Below are 17,435 nucleotides of genomic sequence, written 5' to 3' on the forward strand. Positions count from 1 at the left end.
ATACACATAATCTTTTTTTTTAATTTTCCGCAGATGTATTGTATCCAGCCACTCATTATTGATAGCTAATCAGAGGCTGGGGGTCTAGGTTGGTGGTGCCATGGCCTAGTTGTAAGTAGAAGACCAAAAAAAAGACACTACCTGCTGGCAATAGTTGCCCTCCACCAACTAGACCATATCTCCTTATTTATAACTATATACGGCTTGCTACACTGAGAATACTGTGACTGCTCTATTAGAGTATCTCGAATAATTGATGTTATTGAGTTAGGCTCTCCATCACAGCTACAGATAATTTTAGGGGCCTCCCATAATTTTTTTCACAGCTACAGATAATTTTAGGGAGGCTGAGCCCCCATAATTTTTTACAGGAGCTGCAACCTTCCTTGACCCCCCCCCCCCCCCCCCCCCCCCATTTTCTTCACCGCCCCTGCAGCTAATTCTATCAAGTTTGTGCAAGGGATATCTAACTGTATATGTGTGCAAACAGGAAGTGTCTGATATGCCAAGATGAGGATTTCCCAAAAAGAAGTCATGTGATCACTCACTGTAATCATTTTGTCTGTCATAGCAATAAGAGTTGTGTGTATAAGAGTCAACCATCTCCCCCCACCTCCCTGTTGAATTATATCCATATTATTATTACTCTCAATTTTTAAACCAGTAGGTATTTATACCCAGCTACTCTACCTACTCACAATGGCAGCAAGTAATATCTCCTAAAGTAACTGGTTAGTAGTTCTTTCATGCCAACTAGGGTTGTCGAACTGCTACACCTACAGTACATAGCAAATATTGAGTACATGTATGCCAGCACATGTTGTGTGTGCTAGCAATGGCCTACTACATGTGCCAGCAAGAGTATGAGGGTCAGCTAGTGTTATACAATGCCAAAAATTCCATTCGTGATAGCAAGGAATGTGATAACATAAAATCCTCCTACCTAGGAGTTATTGTTTTCTTGTATAATTTTATATCACCATTTTTACCCAAACTAAGAGTTGTGAGCATCAGGAATAGTGTTAATGTACTGTATAGTGTGGAATGTCATTAATATCTCATAGGCATTAAACAATGCAATACTCAAGTCTCAATGTCCTTACCAAACTCCACTTCAATCAGAAGATTTAGTATATAGCATAGGGTTCAATGAACACCAGAGCAGACTGTCTAAGTGGGGCAAAGGACAGATCACAAATTATGCAAGCTGAGGATATTTGATTGTCAAAATTTAATGGTAAGCAACATCGAACAAACTAAAAAATGTTTTGTTATTGCATTCCTACATACATAATCTGTAGCTAAAGTAAAAGTACTAAATAATTAGTATATATATGTATTTCACCAAGTACAAAATAGAATAGGTTAACTGATTTTTTTGTCATAGTTCAAGGAAACTTCCATTAATGGTATGCTGTGGTGGTGTACAGTGTAACAGTATGTATTGCCATAGAAACCTTTGGGCTACAAAGGATTTTCCATTTTTGTGGTGTGATACTTATATACAACCCTGCAGTGAGTCATCATAGCTGTTATGTAGTCCACAAGTCACAACTTGTGTAGATCCTTGTATCCACCTTCATATAAATTACCATGCAACTGTGTATATTGTATGGCACGTATGTGTTTGTTTTGTATATGTCTCTATAGATATTATATCCTATATATACATAGGCCCAGACCACCCAGTACTGCATGGTGTGTACAATAAAACACTATTATAGCAATTATACATGACGTGCACTGGCAGCAACCAACTTGAGATCCAATGTCACTATTAAAGAGTAATGGAATGGATCTATATGAAAGATGATTTGAACATAGCGTAACTAGGAGAATCATTGGTATGGCAGTAAGCTAGTCATGAACAATGCATGCAAATATAGAACCTACAGAACCTTGTTGTATGTTAATTTGTACATACATCAGAAACATTTTGCTACTTTGTAGCTAATGGAAACAATCTGCCCACACATTAATTCCCCAGCTAAGGTTTCAAACTGAGTGATTAGACATATTCCACAACTTAATTGACTTGTCACTCTCCAGTAATAATGAATTAATGACTGCCTGTTTTGTAACATTCAGTTCTCTTGGGTCCCAAGTAGGCTAGGCCTGTGGGAATTATGCTCCAAATTTCCATCATTATTCTATGCTGAATTTCTCCTAAAATTTCACTCATTTTTATTCATTTTGTGCTTCTGATTTTATCATTATTCCCCACTGAATAACTGTTAGTTGGTATATTCACCAAAACATACTAACATGCACATGCAAAAAAACGTCTAGTAAAATACTGCATCAAGACACACGGTAGTGTGCCGTGAGGTCCAAGAAGCCGGCGCGTAACACCCGTGAGTATATTGACAGGAAGAAAGAAAACGCAATTTTCGTAGCTCTGTGCTTCCTTGATGAAACAAGGCGATTTTTGCTGTGGACATGCCCTCCAACTTCAGCACTCCATATTCCAAATTTGAGCGAAATCGCTTCACGCGTTCCCGAGATATGCGACTTAAAAAATTGGCTCAATTTCTTCGTTTTTTCTTCTTATCAAGACTCACGCGCGGCCAGTAAAGCAGAAACTCGCGCCGCAGACAATAAATTACGCGACCACTACGTGAGGATTTTACAAGAACGAACGTTGTCAAATTCGGCCTCCACCCGTCACTTACGCTATCCCTCTGAAACTCTGGAGTTGAACTCATCGTGTCACTAGTAACTACCACACAAGCAGTGAAGCAAATCCATGCCGATTGTTTCGTGATCGAGGTTGCCGACATCAAAGGGGAAGTTTCATTTTTTTTATTATTTTTTTTTTATCGCATGCGGTTAGACGCAACCGGCCCGCAGGTGTATGCCTTGCGTTCCTTTGTGCATTCCGAACATTGATTGCCCTGTTATCGCTTCAGTATTCACTCAATCACCTCAAGATTCACATCATCGATTTCACCATACATGATTACCCTACAGTCGTGATTTCAGCACCAAACGAAGTTTCAGTCGTCCTCAGTCGACCTAGAGGCCAAATACAAATCCCAGATTGTTGTTTTCCGCTATACTCGCTTGGCATGTAGGGCAATGTGTCTTTAAACTGTTCTAAAAGTTTCGTTCAGATTGAAACATTTGTTTTCGAGAATGGCTAGATTGAAATTTGAATTAGTCGCCCCCACGTCATTTGCTCTCTAAGAATTTTACTCGGAATTTAAAGAATGACGCAGAGCACAACTGCGGTCACTGGGTATTGATGAACTAGCGCTCTATGTAGTTACATATAGCCACCAAGAAGTGTGCTGCCATAGATTATAGTCCATAGATATAATCTATGGTGCTGCATACCATCCTTCGTTTTTGAAATTAGTCGCCCCCACATAATTTGTCCTCTAAGGGCGCGGCTTAAAGAATGACACAAGAGTACAACTGCGGTTACCAGTTGTTGACAACACAAGCTGTGAGAAATTAGCACATGTAGCTAGCTTAAAAGGAAGTGTGCAAAATCGCCTAATACAATTGTCACCATGCATTATTGCATTTTATAGCACCCCAAACAAAATTACACATGTAATTACAAACATACAGAGGAGACACATGAATACCAAACACTTTTCACAACAATAATGTAAGAATTACACTATAATGACTGTAATATAACTGCTATGCAAATGTTTTCCAGTGGCCCGCCATGGTAGCAAGTTTCACATGACGGCATGTATATTCATCCAAACACAATGGGAGTAACGAGTAAGTATGATGACAAGTTGGTATGACTCCATTTGTAGAATCCAGATGAGTGGGTGTGGCTCCAGTATGTCTAAACAGTTAACAAACATTCCTGTTATAAATACGTGCTAGAGTTGCAATATAATAGTATAGTATTTAAATGCAATAATACATAGTCTCCATTGCATCACTATCAAACGACACTAAGTGAGGATACTGTTGCATCTCTAGTATGTACACTCTATCAGTACAACCTGTCTTAATGGCCACTAGTATAGAAAGACAACCACTCTTGAAAAGCCAAATAATTTATACACTGTTACCTGCTGAATGAGTGAAGATGGCAATAAACAAGTTCCACCGTAATTTATACACGTGATCTGATCCTGTATATTCTGTCAGTGGATGAGATCCACTTGGCCAGGACAAAATGTGACTCAAGTGTCCTGGATGATCCATACTCAACCAACTTATGACCCAGTGGCACAATAGAACTGACTATTAATAGAGAATACAATTATATTTATTTCTAAGATGTGTGGATGTGTGGACACATTACAACACATTACATATACATACCAGACATGCTACGTACTGTTTTAGCATTTCAAGTCACCACATTATACATGTACCAGTCAACAATGCTTCATAGTGCCCATCAGTAAACCTGAAGAAAAGTTACGAAAAATAAAAATTCACATAAGTACAATGAAACCTCATTAATATGGCCAGCTGTGGGACCAAAAAATTTTGGCCTGAATAACAAGGTGGCCTTATTAATGAGGTCATAAGTAATGCTTAGCTATATTTGGGACCTACTAGAGGTGGTCTTATTAAAGAGGTGGCCACTAAGTGAGGTTTCACTGTACATACAGTTCACAATATTGTGAACAATATTAATGGTTAACAATATACACTGAAACCTGCAGGTCACTTCTTGTGAAAGATTGCTCTCTACACAAAATGACACATTCAGAGATTGTATTTAGATGGATGATACAGTAACGCATAGTGACTTCAATACTCGTGATGTGTCACTGCTAGGCAGCAACCATATACACGGTACTGCCACATCGCACTTGCTCACGCACACAATTTTGCTAAAGATTTTACAAATTGATAATTAAGGGGTGTGGCAACTAGCTGTTTCGCTCGCAAGACTGTGTGGCAGCTGTTTCCCTTCTGTACAAGTGGCCACCAAGACAGGTCCACTGTAGATGAAAGCCAGGCATTAGATATTTGGTATTTCATGTGTTGAAGACATTCCAGGGCTTCTGGTAGTCTCAAATCTCACCACAGTTTAACTCAGGCAGTGTTGTGGTCACCACTAAACTACTGGAATGCTGTGTTATGTTCATCTTATGCTTGGTTACTATATTGTAGAACTGAAATGGATACTCTGAAAAATATATCCTATGGATAATGACTTCATCACTTTCTTCATCAGGAGCTTATAAGGACCAATAGTGAAACTTTTTACACTTGGGGCTGACAGTCAACTGCCTATGTCTGAAGCAGTGCTTTTGGTGCTCTAACAGATTGGCTGCCCCCTTGCTGCCAGCACTCACTATCTCATACGCTGTCATACACTAAATCCATCTCTATAGCCAGTTAGAACAGCACGTTTCTTACCTTTTTTTAAGGCCGCATAATGCAGCTACCTCTTTAAAAGGCAAGGTCAGAAAATTTTGTCCCTACGGCCTGAATAATGACCAGTTTTCACTGTACTATTAGTGATTAGTGATCATGGGGGATTATTTATTAAGATACTAAGATATACAAACGCTACAGCCTCTAAATATAGCAGTAAATTTTTTACCCTGGTCCAATGTCTCGTAATAATCGTGAGACACTCTACTGTGACAAATACATGTTTATCATGATATGTGCTAATCGCCTTTTCACAATTAAGTTTTACAACACAAATACATGTATAGTTAAACTCACCAATTGTGACTAAATCCCTTCAACACGAAAAGACAAGTAATGAGACAACCTTGGAGACAACAGCCTCACAAGCCTATTCTGGTGCGCTTATTTAGCAGTAATATAAATTTTAAAGGCGTTTATTTACAACAGGACATAATTACGCGCTCCTCTATTGTCTCTGTATATACTTGCCTTTTCTTTACTATTCTCATTTCATTTCACAAGATCTCTTGGCAGGGGCGTAGCTTCTTCACTTGAATTAGTCAATGCTTGAAGTAGATCGAGATACTCTAATAGAACAGTCACATTTCTACAAGTGCCATATTTTTATATTATAAAGTCTGTGAGTAGCTAGTAATTTAAACTATACAATCCGATGCTAAGCAGAAGTTATAACTATGCTAAATATTGATTGCTGTGTTACAGCTGTTTTGTGACTGCTCTAATAGAGTATCTTGATCGTTTTAATGCAGTACAAGAAGAAAGGCAAAGTGTTGTTAAGGGTTTACTAGTTAAACTGGGTGTTAGTTGGCTGCAGTTGCATGCCACTAACAGGGCCGTCCAGAGAAATTAAAGGGCCCAGGGAAAAGGGTTAAAGAGGGGCCCAGGGGCAAGGAGGGGTCTAGATCCTGACTGCTCTATTAGAGTATATCGATCTTTCCTTAAACAGGTATTCATGTGGCCCCTTTCGGGCTGTGGCAGGGGGCAAAATACCCCAGTTACCCCCAATGTGGGCGGCCCTGGCCACTAAAATTACAGTTATATTTTAATATTCTGTCACTGTAATCTGGGGTTTCTGTCAAAACCATGGAAACTCACCTACTGTTATCAACAGTGTATTGCTTATTCTAACAAAAAGTATTGAAATCCCATCCAAAACAGCTTATAGCTGTAAAAAAAGTGCGCGTCCAAGTAAAGCAGAGTTAACTGCGACAAAAAGTAATGATATCATAATGCGGCCATGTGCGAGGTGTGCAAGTTGTAAAATTAATATTTGCTAATCAGATAATACAATGTTATTGTTAAAGTGTTAATGAGAACTATGTGATGCTGCTAGTTTTTAAGTGTGTGAGCATCTTCATAAATGCCACATAAATTTAATTCTCAATAAAGCAATGTGTATAGATTCTCTGATAGTAATAAATAGTTTGAGTTTGGCCGCCTTTCCTGTATACTGTAACAGCAATGATACGAACAAAGGAAAGGTGGCCAAACTCAAACTATTTATTACTATCAGAGAATCTATACACATTGCTTTATTGAGAATTAAATTTATGTGGCATTTATGAAGATGCTCACACACTTAAAAACTAGCAGCATCGCATAGTTCTCAATAACACTTTAACAATAACATTGTGTTAACTGATTAGCTAATATTAATTTTACAACTTGCACACCTCGCACATGGCCGCATTATGATATCATCACTTTTTGTCGCAGTTAATTCTGCTTTACTAGGACGCGCACTTTTTTTACAACTATAAGCTGTTTTTGGATGGGTTATTTTCTTCCTCTTGTCGCACACTTACAAAAACTGCTATAAAACGCGAACGCCGCATCCGATTGCCTTGAAATTTGGCACACAGAAGGGGGGTATAAAGGCGCATCTTGGTACCGACCTTGGCTGGAATACGATAAACAGGCAAAGAGTTATGAGCGATTATTCACGAAAAATAACGCCAATATGTACCGCGTATGGGAAGAAGCTGAAAATCGGTGGGTGAATAGGTTAACTATTGAACCTCAAACCTTTTGTGGTTTGAAAGAAATCGAGCTAAAAAACAGGAAGATACAACGAAAAAAACCAACAGTGTGTAACAATTACGCAATCGAGATTAGCTAATAAAAAAAACCACTGCTTGCCACGCCTACCATGCAAATAAACCGCTTAGGGTAATGCTTTGAAAATCGTTGTACAGACGGAGTAATCATCTTAGAAAGACTCATCAATGGTGTAGAAGAATCAGACTTAAAGCCACGGAGTTATAACACGAAATCCAACATGGTGCAGCAAGTGCGAGATCGAGATACTCTAGTAGAGCAGTCATCCTAATAGAGCAGTCACCCTGAAGAGAATTCAAGAGATCAGCTAGAAACAAGAAGCCTGTATAGAGACCAGCTACACACAAGTCACCCTGTAGAGAGATCAGCTAGAAGAAGTTACCTTGTAGGGAGTTCATGCAACTATGGAAAGAGATAGTTCAGCTAGAAGAAATCACCTTGTAGAGTTCAGCTACAAAGAAAACACCATGTAGAGAGTTCAGCTACAAACAAATCGCCCTGTAGAGAGATCAATAGAAGAAGTTACCTTGCAGAGAGTTCAGCTACAAAGAAACCATCATGTAGAGAGTTCAGCAACAAACAAATCTCCCTGTAGAGAGATCAGCTAGAAGAAGTTACCTTGTAGAGAGTTCAGCTTCAAACAAATCACCCTGTAGAAAGATCAGCTAGAAGAAGTCACCTTGTAGAGAGTTCAGTTACAAAGAAACCACCATGTAGAGAGCTCAGCTACAAACTAGTGACCTTGTAGAGACATCAGCTAGAAGAAGTTACCTTGTAGAGAGTTCAGCTTCAAACAAATCACCCTGTAGAAAGATAAGCTAGAAGAAGTCACCTTGTAGAGAGTTCAGTTACAAAGAAACCACCATGTAGAGAGCTCAGCTACAAACTAGTGACCTTGTAGAGACATCAGCTAGAAGAAGTTACCTTGTAGAGAGTTCAGCTACAAAGAAACCACCATGTAGAGAGTTCAGCTGCAAAGAAATCACCCTGTAGAAAATTCAGCCACAAACAAATTGCCCTGTAGAAAGCTCAGTTAGAAGAAGTTACCTTTTAGAGAGTTCAGCTACAAAGAAACCATTCTGTAAAGAGCTCAGCTGCAAACAAATTACTTGTACAGAATTCAGCTACAAACAAACCACCCTGTAGAGAGATTCGCTAGAAGAAGTTACCTTGTAGATCCTTCAGCTACAAACAAATCACCCTGTAGAGAGATCAGCTAGAAGAAGTTACCTTGTAGAGAATTCAGCTACAAAGAAACCACCATGTAGAGAGTTCAGCTGCAAAGAAATCACCCTGTATAAAATTCTTTAACAAACAAATTGCCCTGTAAAAAGATCAGTTAGAAGAAGTTACCTTGTAGAGAGTTCAGCTACAAAGAAACCATTCTGTAAAGAGCTCAGCTGCAAACAAATCGCCTGTACAGAATTCAGCTACAAACAAATCACCCTGTAGAGAGATCAGCTAGAAGAAGTTACCTTGTAGATCGTTCAGCTACAAACAATTCACCCTGTAGAGAGAGCATCTAGAAGAAATCACCTTGTAGAGTGTTCAGTTACAAAGAAACCACCATGGAGATTTCTGTAATCAATATATGTATTATATATGTGACCGGATTTGCAAAAAGGTACCTTTTCCACACATTTTACATACCAGCAAACAAAATGATGTAACTGTTGCATTCGTATACTGATTAATTAGCTCTTAGTATCAAAATATAGCCAGATACTGTAGCTACAATTATGGAAATTGTCAGGCAATTATATGCCAAGACAAAAAAGTTATGAAGCTTCAAAATTCAAAAAATGGGTCAAATTTTGTGTGTGAAAAAGGTACCTTTTTGCAAATCTGGTCACATATATAATTTGTACATTTACTGATAAAATATTTAAAGTATACCTACTTCATCTTTTCTTCTTCCTGTGGTAAAGAAAAAAAGATAGGTTAAAAAAGTCCCAAAGCTGGCCATAGGCCAGCTTTGGGGTATACAAATACAAAAAGAAATGAAATCTAATCCAAAACAGCCAAGCTGTAAAAAAGTGTGCAGCCCTCAAAAAGGCTATGGTGAAAAAATATGTGAAATCCAAGGTGGCGGCCAAGAAATGGCTGTGATGGTAGGTTAATGGTGAAAATTTTAATAACAACAATTCAGGTGAATTTTTGTGCTGCTTGGTCTTGGCACAAAATTCACCTGAATTGTCATTATTAAAATTTTTACCATTAACCTACCATCACAGCCAATTCTTGGCCGCCACCTTGGATTTCACATCTTTTTTCACCATAGCCTTTTTGAGGGCCGCACACTTTTTTTACAGCTTGGCTGTTTTGGATTAGATATTAATTTCTTATATAACTGTCAATAACTGCATTATTATACACACATAATTTTAGTTGTTTTTTTTCTTCTTAAGGCTTTATATTTATAGCACAAGTGCTGAAGGTCTGTAAGACACCTGATCCTACAGCCTGCTCTTCATTGACAAACAAACAAACATTAACTTCATTAAGTATGTTTGAAAAGTTGAAGAAAGAAGAAAAACATCCATGACTGGACCTGGGCAAGCTCGAACCTGCAGCCATCTGATTTAGTGCTCATAGGTAAAGTTTGTGCTCATTATGCTGCAACTTTAATAAGGACACCTCCATGAAGTCTTGTAATGAACTTTGCTGCTGGGAGTTGAAAGAAGACTTCAACAGTAAAAAGATTCACTCAGATGTGGCTGATAATGGCTGCAATGTATTGTTTTCTGTTACTTAGTTTGCCTGGTGTTAGTTGAACGTGCTGATTATTCATGTATTATTCTCATTTATTCATAATGTTCCCAAATTATGCTAGAATAATTCTAACATAGCTTCTGCAATCAAAATTCCCAAATTATTCCAGCATAATTCCCACAGACCTAGTCCCAAGTGCAGGTACAGGTACCAGATAAAATTTTATATAAAAGAAATGGTACTAGTCTGTATTAATGTGCTGCATGCATTCATTTACTAAATAGAAAATGTATCGTGCGCTATATAACAATAAATCTGTTAATGTTGTAACCAAGAGTTATTTTATGAACAGTCAATGTATCAATACATGTAGCTACTGTAATGTTATGTTAGTCATCTAGGAGGTAAAACTATTGCACAGCTATCAATGATCAAAAGACTATATATGGCTTTTAATCCTTCTCCAAACTTGGGCCACTGTACTGGTATATCTTCCTTGGTCGACATCCTCTAAGGCCTTCACACACTCCTACATCTATTTCCTATAAATATATTATTATGAACTTGAAACTACTGTATATGACTATAAGTGCCAGTAGTATGTACATGTGTATGAACAATCCTTACCACTTCTTTTCTGCTAGCCACCTCTCTGTATTTCTCATAGTAACTCTTTCTATAGCACTCAGAAACACATTGGCACTTTTCAATTACTGTAGCCACAGCTATTTCAACTGCAACAGTTGTTTCTTTTATTGGCAGGCAGCTTATCCTATCAACTGTCATTGGGGGGTGAAACAATAAAATTAAACTCTTTCAGTTTATATTGTACAAATACATACACGTTCACACAACCTATATGTATTTTCATACCTCTGCAAGATCCCACGCATTGATTAACTTTTATTGTTGTTTCACTAGGGGTGCCAGCGAAATAAGTCACTTCCTTTTTGACTGCTGTACAAGATGATCCTCCACTTGACAGACACTGACATGACTCAATTATTTCCACTTCTCTTGGTCCAGAATAAAGACGAACAGTTTCTTTCCTTGTCTTTGTAGGTAAACATTGCCCTTGACAGTCTCCAGAGCATTTTCCGACATCTATCATCACATTTGAAAATGTGCCACCCGCTGGAAGACCTAACATACATATTATAAAAAATTTTAGAAGCAACAACAATTTTACTGAATTGCTAACCTGGTCCAAGGTTTTGTACATTCAGCATTCTACGACAAGATATTGCTATGCAAATATTCAATATGACAATTATATAGAATGCATAATATTCAAACCTGGACAGTCTTCCACATCAACACAAGTGGTGTTATCCAGTAACACTTGGCCGGGTGGACAGAAGCAGCCATCTACACAATGTTCAATACAAACTGATGAGTCTGCAGAATTTTTGCAAGTAGCAGGACAAGCTGTTCCACATTCTTGGTAAATCATTCCATTAGGGCAGGTAACAGCTAAAGGAAATATTATCAAAATAATTACATTATGGAACTAACATCTGCTTACGGCAATAAAAATTCTTCCACTTGTTCAACACAACTCCTTTCTCTGCACACTGTTTGGCATAATTCTCAAGACTATCACAATAACATTCTTCACTTTGACTGCTGGGACATCTACAGTAGTCAAATATACAGTCATCAATGTATGGAGCAGGATCTACAACACTATTACAAGCTGAGAAGTATATTCCTCTCAAAACATTACAACGAGCTGCTCCCTGTTGTTGGATTGTGGCTGAACATGGGTCTGGTGGTGGACGTGTGCAATTTTTCACAGAATATCCATCAAGCAACCAACTAAATCCAAATTCGTTAGTAGTGCTTACAATTACACCATCAGGTGTTTGAAAATCATCAGCAGCATTGTCATTGTATGTACCACAAAGGCCACAGAGATCATGCTTTAAATCCTCAGATACCTTAACGCTAATATAGGATGTTCCTGTCCAGGTCACAACCACACCAGTAGTGGTCAATATTACCACTATTGAAGTACTGCTTCGTATAATTTCTAATTCACCGATAGACAGAATCAACCCATTTCCATTATATTAGGAAGCAGTACACCATTGACAAAAAGTTGTCCACCTTGTGAACCCCGTTTGAGTAAAATGTTTAGATTAAGATTGGGCACTACAACTGTTGCTTCAGTGACACATGCAGCAGTACTTCCACAAGGAGTGTTAACAGTGGTGACTGTAAATCTGTTTCTTGTGCAATCCTTTGACAGTACATATTCACAAATACCTTGGAAGTGATGTCGGCTACCATCAAATGTGGTATAGTGTGGATCACCAGCGGCAGAACAAGTAGCTCCATTGAAGCATTCTGTTCTGGAACAAGACCATTCTCCATTTTGGCAAGTGCACTTTGTGGTGCAGTTTGGTTTGATCTGTTCACCATGTTGGTACTCTACACCATTGTGTGTACATGTTGCTGAACTGCAGCATCCTCCAGATTCAATTTTCCTTATAATTTCTTGTATCATGTCTAGGTAGCTTTTATATGCCTCTTCAGTAATGTCCCCTAAAGCCATTTCTCCTTTTTGCCCCTTTTCACCTTGTGTGCCTTTCTGACCCTTTGCTCCATTTATCCCAGGTGTTCCAGTATCTCCAGTATCCCCTTGAGGGCCAACAGAAGGTGGACAATCATCTCCTGTTGGTCCACGTCTTCCCTTTAATCCTATGAAACCCGTATCACCTTTTTGTCCTTTCTGTCCTGTGCTACCAGGCACTCCTCTTGGCAAACAAGTTTGGATGTAGTCTCTTCCTCAATTTCCTTTAGGCCCTATGAATCCCTGTGGTCCTGTTCTTCCTCTATCACCAGTAGGCCCTCGTCTACCAGTTGCTCCTCTTGGTCCAGTGGAACCACGGTCTCCAACATTACCTTTAGTTCCTGTTAACCCACGTGGGCCAGGTGGTCCCCGAACATAGAGGCAGCGAGATGTCTGTCTGCGTTGAGGGCCACGTTGACCATCTGGTGACTGTAATGGAACTTCACACAATGCTGGTAAGGTCTGCCTAATCACTCTATCTAAATCCCGCCCTAATCTAGATCCACTGCAGCACTCAGAGAGCGTTCTTCTTACAATATCAATGGTTTGCTGTAGTTTACGAATCAATGGTGATGATGAAATTGATTTACTGTCTCCTGGTTCACCAGTTTGTCCTCTTGCACTAGCATCACCTTTCCTACCATCAACTCCATCTTCACCAGCCAATCCAGGATGGCCAACTGCTCCTTTTAAGCACAATCCCAGTCTTCCTTGGAAACCTTTGTCTCCAATAGGCCCTGTTGCTCCTGGTGCTCCACGATTTCCTGGTGCTCCCCTGGCTCCTTTAGTGCCTTTATTTTGTCTACAAGGAGAGCAATCCCTAATAGTACCAGGTGGTCCAGTTGGTCCTTTTGAACCAGTGAAACCAAAGTCTCCTTGACTTCCAATACTTCCTTTTGGTCTTGTAAATCCAGTAGCACCAGAAAAACCACGTGAGCCACGCTGTCCTTTTTGTCCCTAACAATTTTCACACAGCATACAGTATAACCTTTTTCATACCTAAAATTCCTAATTCCAACATACTTTCTATCCTGGGAAGCCTACATCACCCCGGGGACCTGGTATAAACTAAAGCAAGCAACTTTTGAAAATTACAATATCAAATTAGTGTCATCTTACTCTTGATGGATATCCAGGAGGGCCAGGTGGGCCAGGCACTGGACGTGGTATACCTGGCTCTGAAGGTAAAAGATCCTATAGTGTGGTTAATATACATGTAACATTGGGTTATATAAACTCCTACACATACCCCATACATCTACACATTATTTACAAACTGTACAAGATAAAATGTGACTGGATTTGCAAAAAGGCACCTTTTCACATACACTTTGGTACTTTATAACTTTTTAATAATTGCATTACATTGTCCCCACAGAGCTTGGCTATATTTTGATATAAAGATAAATTTAATCAGCAAAAGGAATCAACTGTTATAGCATTTGCTTGCTCACTAGCTTGCATGTAAAATGTGTAAGAAAGGTACCTTTTCACTAATTTGGTCAGAAATGTATTGTGTAAAGTGTAAACCCAGTCTCTTCAGCCACCTTATTTCTTTTCTTTTGTCATTTGGTTGCAATTGGAGAAGCAATCCTTTTATTACACACTTTACCATAACTAATGGTAAAATAATAATATTCACGATCCATTAGTAGGTCATTTAACTGGTTAAAGCTGCAGTGCGAGTAGCTATCAAACATGTTATCAGACTGCCTTGTTTCCTGACCAGAAAAAATAGAGTTTACTTATATACAATTTGACTAGGTATTTAGTTGCATCATAAAGTAGGATTGCTTCTATTACACTTAATGGATATGACAGTGGGGCTTAAATGGTAAGACTTTACCTTTGTCATTCGATGTAGTTCCATCCCCCCAAGAACTTTGTATGCAGTATATTAACTGGTTCACCTTTAATGACTACGTTATTACAATGAGGTACGTATATAGTGCATGTAAATAAATAGCTGTACACTGTTAATCTGAATTTTTTTTGTGTCAAATAGTCTTTTGCATGGATAAAAGCCTAATGTAATACATAGGTAAGTGGTCTGCTTGAACTCATTGTACAAATTGCATCAAGCAAAAGTTTGCTTATACCAAATTTTTAGATTTACAGTATAAAGAAATGTGCTTGTGATGTACGGCAAGGTACTTACAGGTTCGGATTCAGTAAATCGTCGTTTTCCTCTTGCACCATCTGTGTACATATAAGCAAAATATTACTTGCTGGCAAGAATGTGTATAGCTCATATACCTTGACTCCTGCAACATTCCTCAATCTGTTAAAAAAAGAAATACATATTATTATTTTGCAACAGTTGTATCGTAGTTAGCATTATTTTGTTTGTACTTACCTGATCTTGCAGTTCCATGATATGCCTCTTCACAAGGCTTTCTTGCTGAAATGTAAATTATTATAAGTGATTATTTCAATATTTATGTAATTCATAGCTGTTTTACTTACCTGACTTAATCCAGTAGTAATTCCCATTTGTCCTTTGTATCCTTTTGGGCCCTACAAATGTAAAAAGTCACCACCATACGTAGATACTAGCTAGTAACATTGTTGCTTATTGTTATTAACTATGGCTTTCTGAAACTTGCAAACTCTCTACAGGATTAAAATTAATGTGCATATATCATTTTAGCATAATTATCTATCGTGACAGTCCTATACAAGTTCAGAACTGACACATAAGCACACAATGTTGTAACTACAATCTAACTTGTATCTACAGCTTACTAAATTATACTGAAAGTAGTGCATAGGTTTTTAGAATGTATTGTGTACTTGTAACTACAGTAAGTTAATTACTTCAGTTTCATGTCCTACCATATATGTAGTAGGAAACTTTGACAGGAGTAAACTCTAATGAATTACCACCTTAGGATATTGGCAAGGTGATTTTTTTTTGTTACATAGCTAATACATATTTTTATTGGACAAACAATTCAATTTGGCAAAACACTTCTCATTCACCAAATTTACTAATCTTTTGGTAGATACGTACATACTTAGTGACTCAATTAGCTATGTACGGAGAATGTAGTTACTTATGTTTAATAATTAGAAGAAAATAATAAGGTGCTACTGTTATAAATCATGACACTTTAGTACATATGCGTGATAGGCTACCTATAGTTACAATATATGGATACTTACAGTTGCTCCTCTTGTTCCAGGTTGGCCTGGGATCCCAGCAGGACCTTGGACACCCTATAACATAATGTGTGATAATTTGTTGTAGCAAATGGTAATGTTTAACAGAATCATGAACTGCACAATTAATAATTGTAAACTGTGCAATTGTAGCTTACCTTTGAACCTTTGACTGGACTTGTACAACAGCTACCCTAAAGAATGCAATAAGCATCATATTGAATAGTACCAGTCACCATAGATAAGCTTTGAGATATACTAACCCTCATTCCCTTTGGTCCTTGTGGTCCAGTTGCTCCTGTAGGTCCCCTTCGTCCCTATTTCAATAATAGTATGTACTGTAGGGCATAGCTGATGGTTATTTTACTTTGACTCCTTTTTCACCCTGGTCCCCTTTAATTCCAGTACCTGGAGCACCAAGAGCAGTGAAGCAGACACCATGATCTCCAGGTAAGCCAGTAGCACCACTTGCTCCTCTGTATCCTTTTGGACCTGTAAATCCCTTTGGTCCTGGAGGTCCTCGAGGGTCAGTGAATCCTCGCAAACCAGTAGAGCCCTTTTGTCCCTATGCACATAACATGATATACATGTATATATACAGTATGATAGAATTTGTTCCATGGTATTTTATGACACCTTCTGTCCTGAAGGTCCACGTGGTCCCTTGAAAAAACTGTAGTTGCAGGTTCCACATCCTCGTTGTGCACTAGCAAACTGTGAAGCGTATGCATACATTCATAAGTACAGTGAAAGTGGCACTAGAGTCTCTAGACTTACTGCAAAGCAGTTTGCTATCACTACAGATGAAAGTAGCAGTACAGGAAGAACTTTTACCATACTCCAGTTATAACACTTGTACCATAAATGACATTGCTTGCTATAGTACCAACTTTTATAGAAAGTGATGACAGGATGATGACATCATTTCACACCTCACATATGACATGCTATTACGTTACACATGCTATCACATGCTATTACACAGTAGTTCCTATTGCTTCCCACAAACCCAAACTTCAACCAGAACAAACTGGCGACCTTGCCCTACAGCATAAAACCTTAAAAGACTGAATCTTTCTATATAGTTTTGATGAGTTTAATTTTTGTTACAGTAGTTTGGGGAGTGTTGTATGCATAGCCATGTAATATGTAACTGCATGTTAATTGTCAAATCTCATGTTACATTATAATTCTACAATACAGCATATATCAGTGTAATAAAATTATATCAATAGCTAAGTGAAATCTCACTAAATATTATTATTGACTTGAAACCACTAACAATAAAGTAGTCAAGGTGCATCATCCCCTGCTGTGTGGGGTTGTTTAATAACAATGATGGAACAGGTGTGTAAACCTGGTATATGAACTCATCAGTAGTGCAAATGGAATCCTTTTTTGTACTCCATAGCAGCAGAAAACTGGTAACTTCTTATAATACTGACTGGCATAAATGCAGCTCTAAATAAATAAATAAAAATGTAGTGTATACAATCAGCTTAATGCAGTTTAAAGAGCTACAGTATCAATTCCAATTTCGCCCTCCAATGCCAAACTG

General features: G+C 38.2%; 2 protein-coding genes and 1 long non-coding RNA gene across 4 annotated transcripts; all 3 read right to left on the reverse strand.

Moving 5' to 3' along the window:
• Positions 1-3,864: 3,864 nt before the first annotated feature.
• LOC136255919 (uncharacterized) lies at positions 3,865-5,753 on the reverse strand. Its single transcript, XR_010701207.1, has 4 exons — positions 5,665-5,753; positions 4,313-4,384; positions 4,041-4,215; positions 3,865-3,986 (listed from the first exon to the last, which is right to left on the reverse strand). It is a non-coding gene; the product is annotated as an uncharacterized lncRNA (long non-coding RNA).
• A 6,299-nt stretch (positions 5,754-12,052) lies between these two features.
• Positions 12,053-16,761, reverse strand: LOC136255920 (collagen alpha-2(IX) chain-like). Of its 2 annotated transcripts, none has more exons than XM_066048837.1 (13): positions 16,655-16,761; positions 16,514-16,591; positions 16,245-16,442; positions 16,141-16,194; positions 16,036-16,071; positions 15,881-15,934; positions 15,182-15,232; positions 15,072-15,116; positions 14,972-14,996; positions 14,874-14,914; positions 13,835-13,909; positions 13,745-13,783; positions 12,053-12,877 (listed from the first exon to the last, which is right to left on the reverse strand). In XM_066048837.1, the coding sequence occupies exons 1-13, from the start codon at positions 16,712-16,714 to the stop codon at positions 12,194-12,196; spliced, it is 1,440 nt and encodes a 479-aa protein (XP_065904909.1). In that variant the 5' UTR covers positions 16,715-16,761; the 3' UTR covers positions 12,053-12,193. The 2 variants fall into 2 exon arrangements, with proteins under 2 accessions (XP_065904909.1, XP_065904910.1); XM_066048838.1 differs by lacking the exon at positions 12,053-12,877 and adding an exon at positions 13,542-13,672 and having other exon boundaries at positions 13,739-13,783.
• LOC136256423 (collagen alpha-2(I) chain-like) lies at positions 12,871-13,712 on the reverse strand. Its single transcript, XM_066049378.1, has 2 exons — positions 13,704-13,712; positions 12,871-13,672 (listed from the first exon to the last, which is right to left on the reverse strand). The coding sequence occupies exons 1-2, from the start codon at positions 13,710-13,712 to the stop codon at positions 12,932-12,934; spliced, it is 750 nt and encodes a 249-aa protein (XP_065905450.1). The 3' UTR covers positions 12,871-12,931.
• Positions 16,762-17,435: the final 674 nt, after the last annotated feature.

This window comes from Dysidea avara, chromosome 5, assembly GCF_963678975.1.
Source record: "Dysidea avara chromosome 5, odDysAvar1.4, whole genome shotgun sequence".
In the NCBI taxonomy this organism is placed as follows: domain Eukaryota; kingdom Metazoa; phylum Porifera; class Demospongiae; order Dictyoceratida; family Dysideidae; genus Dysidea; species Dysidea avara.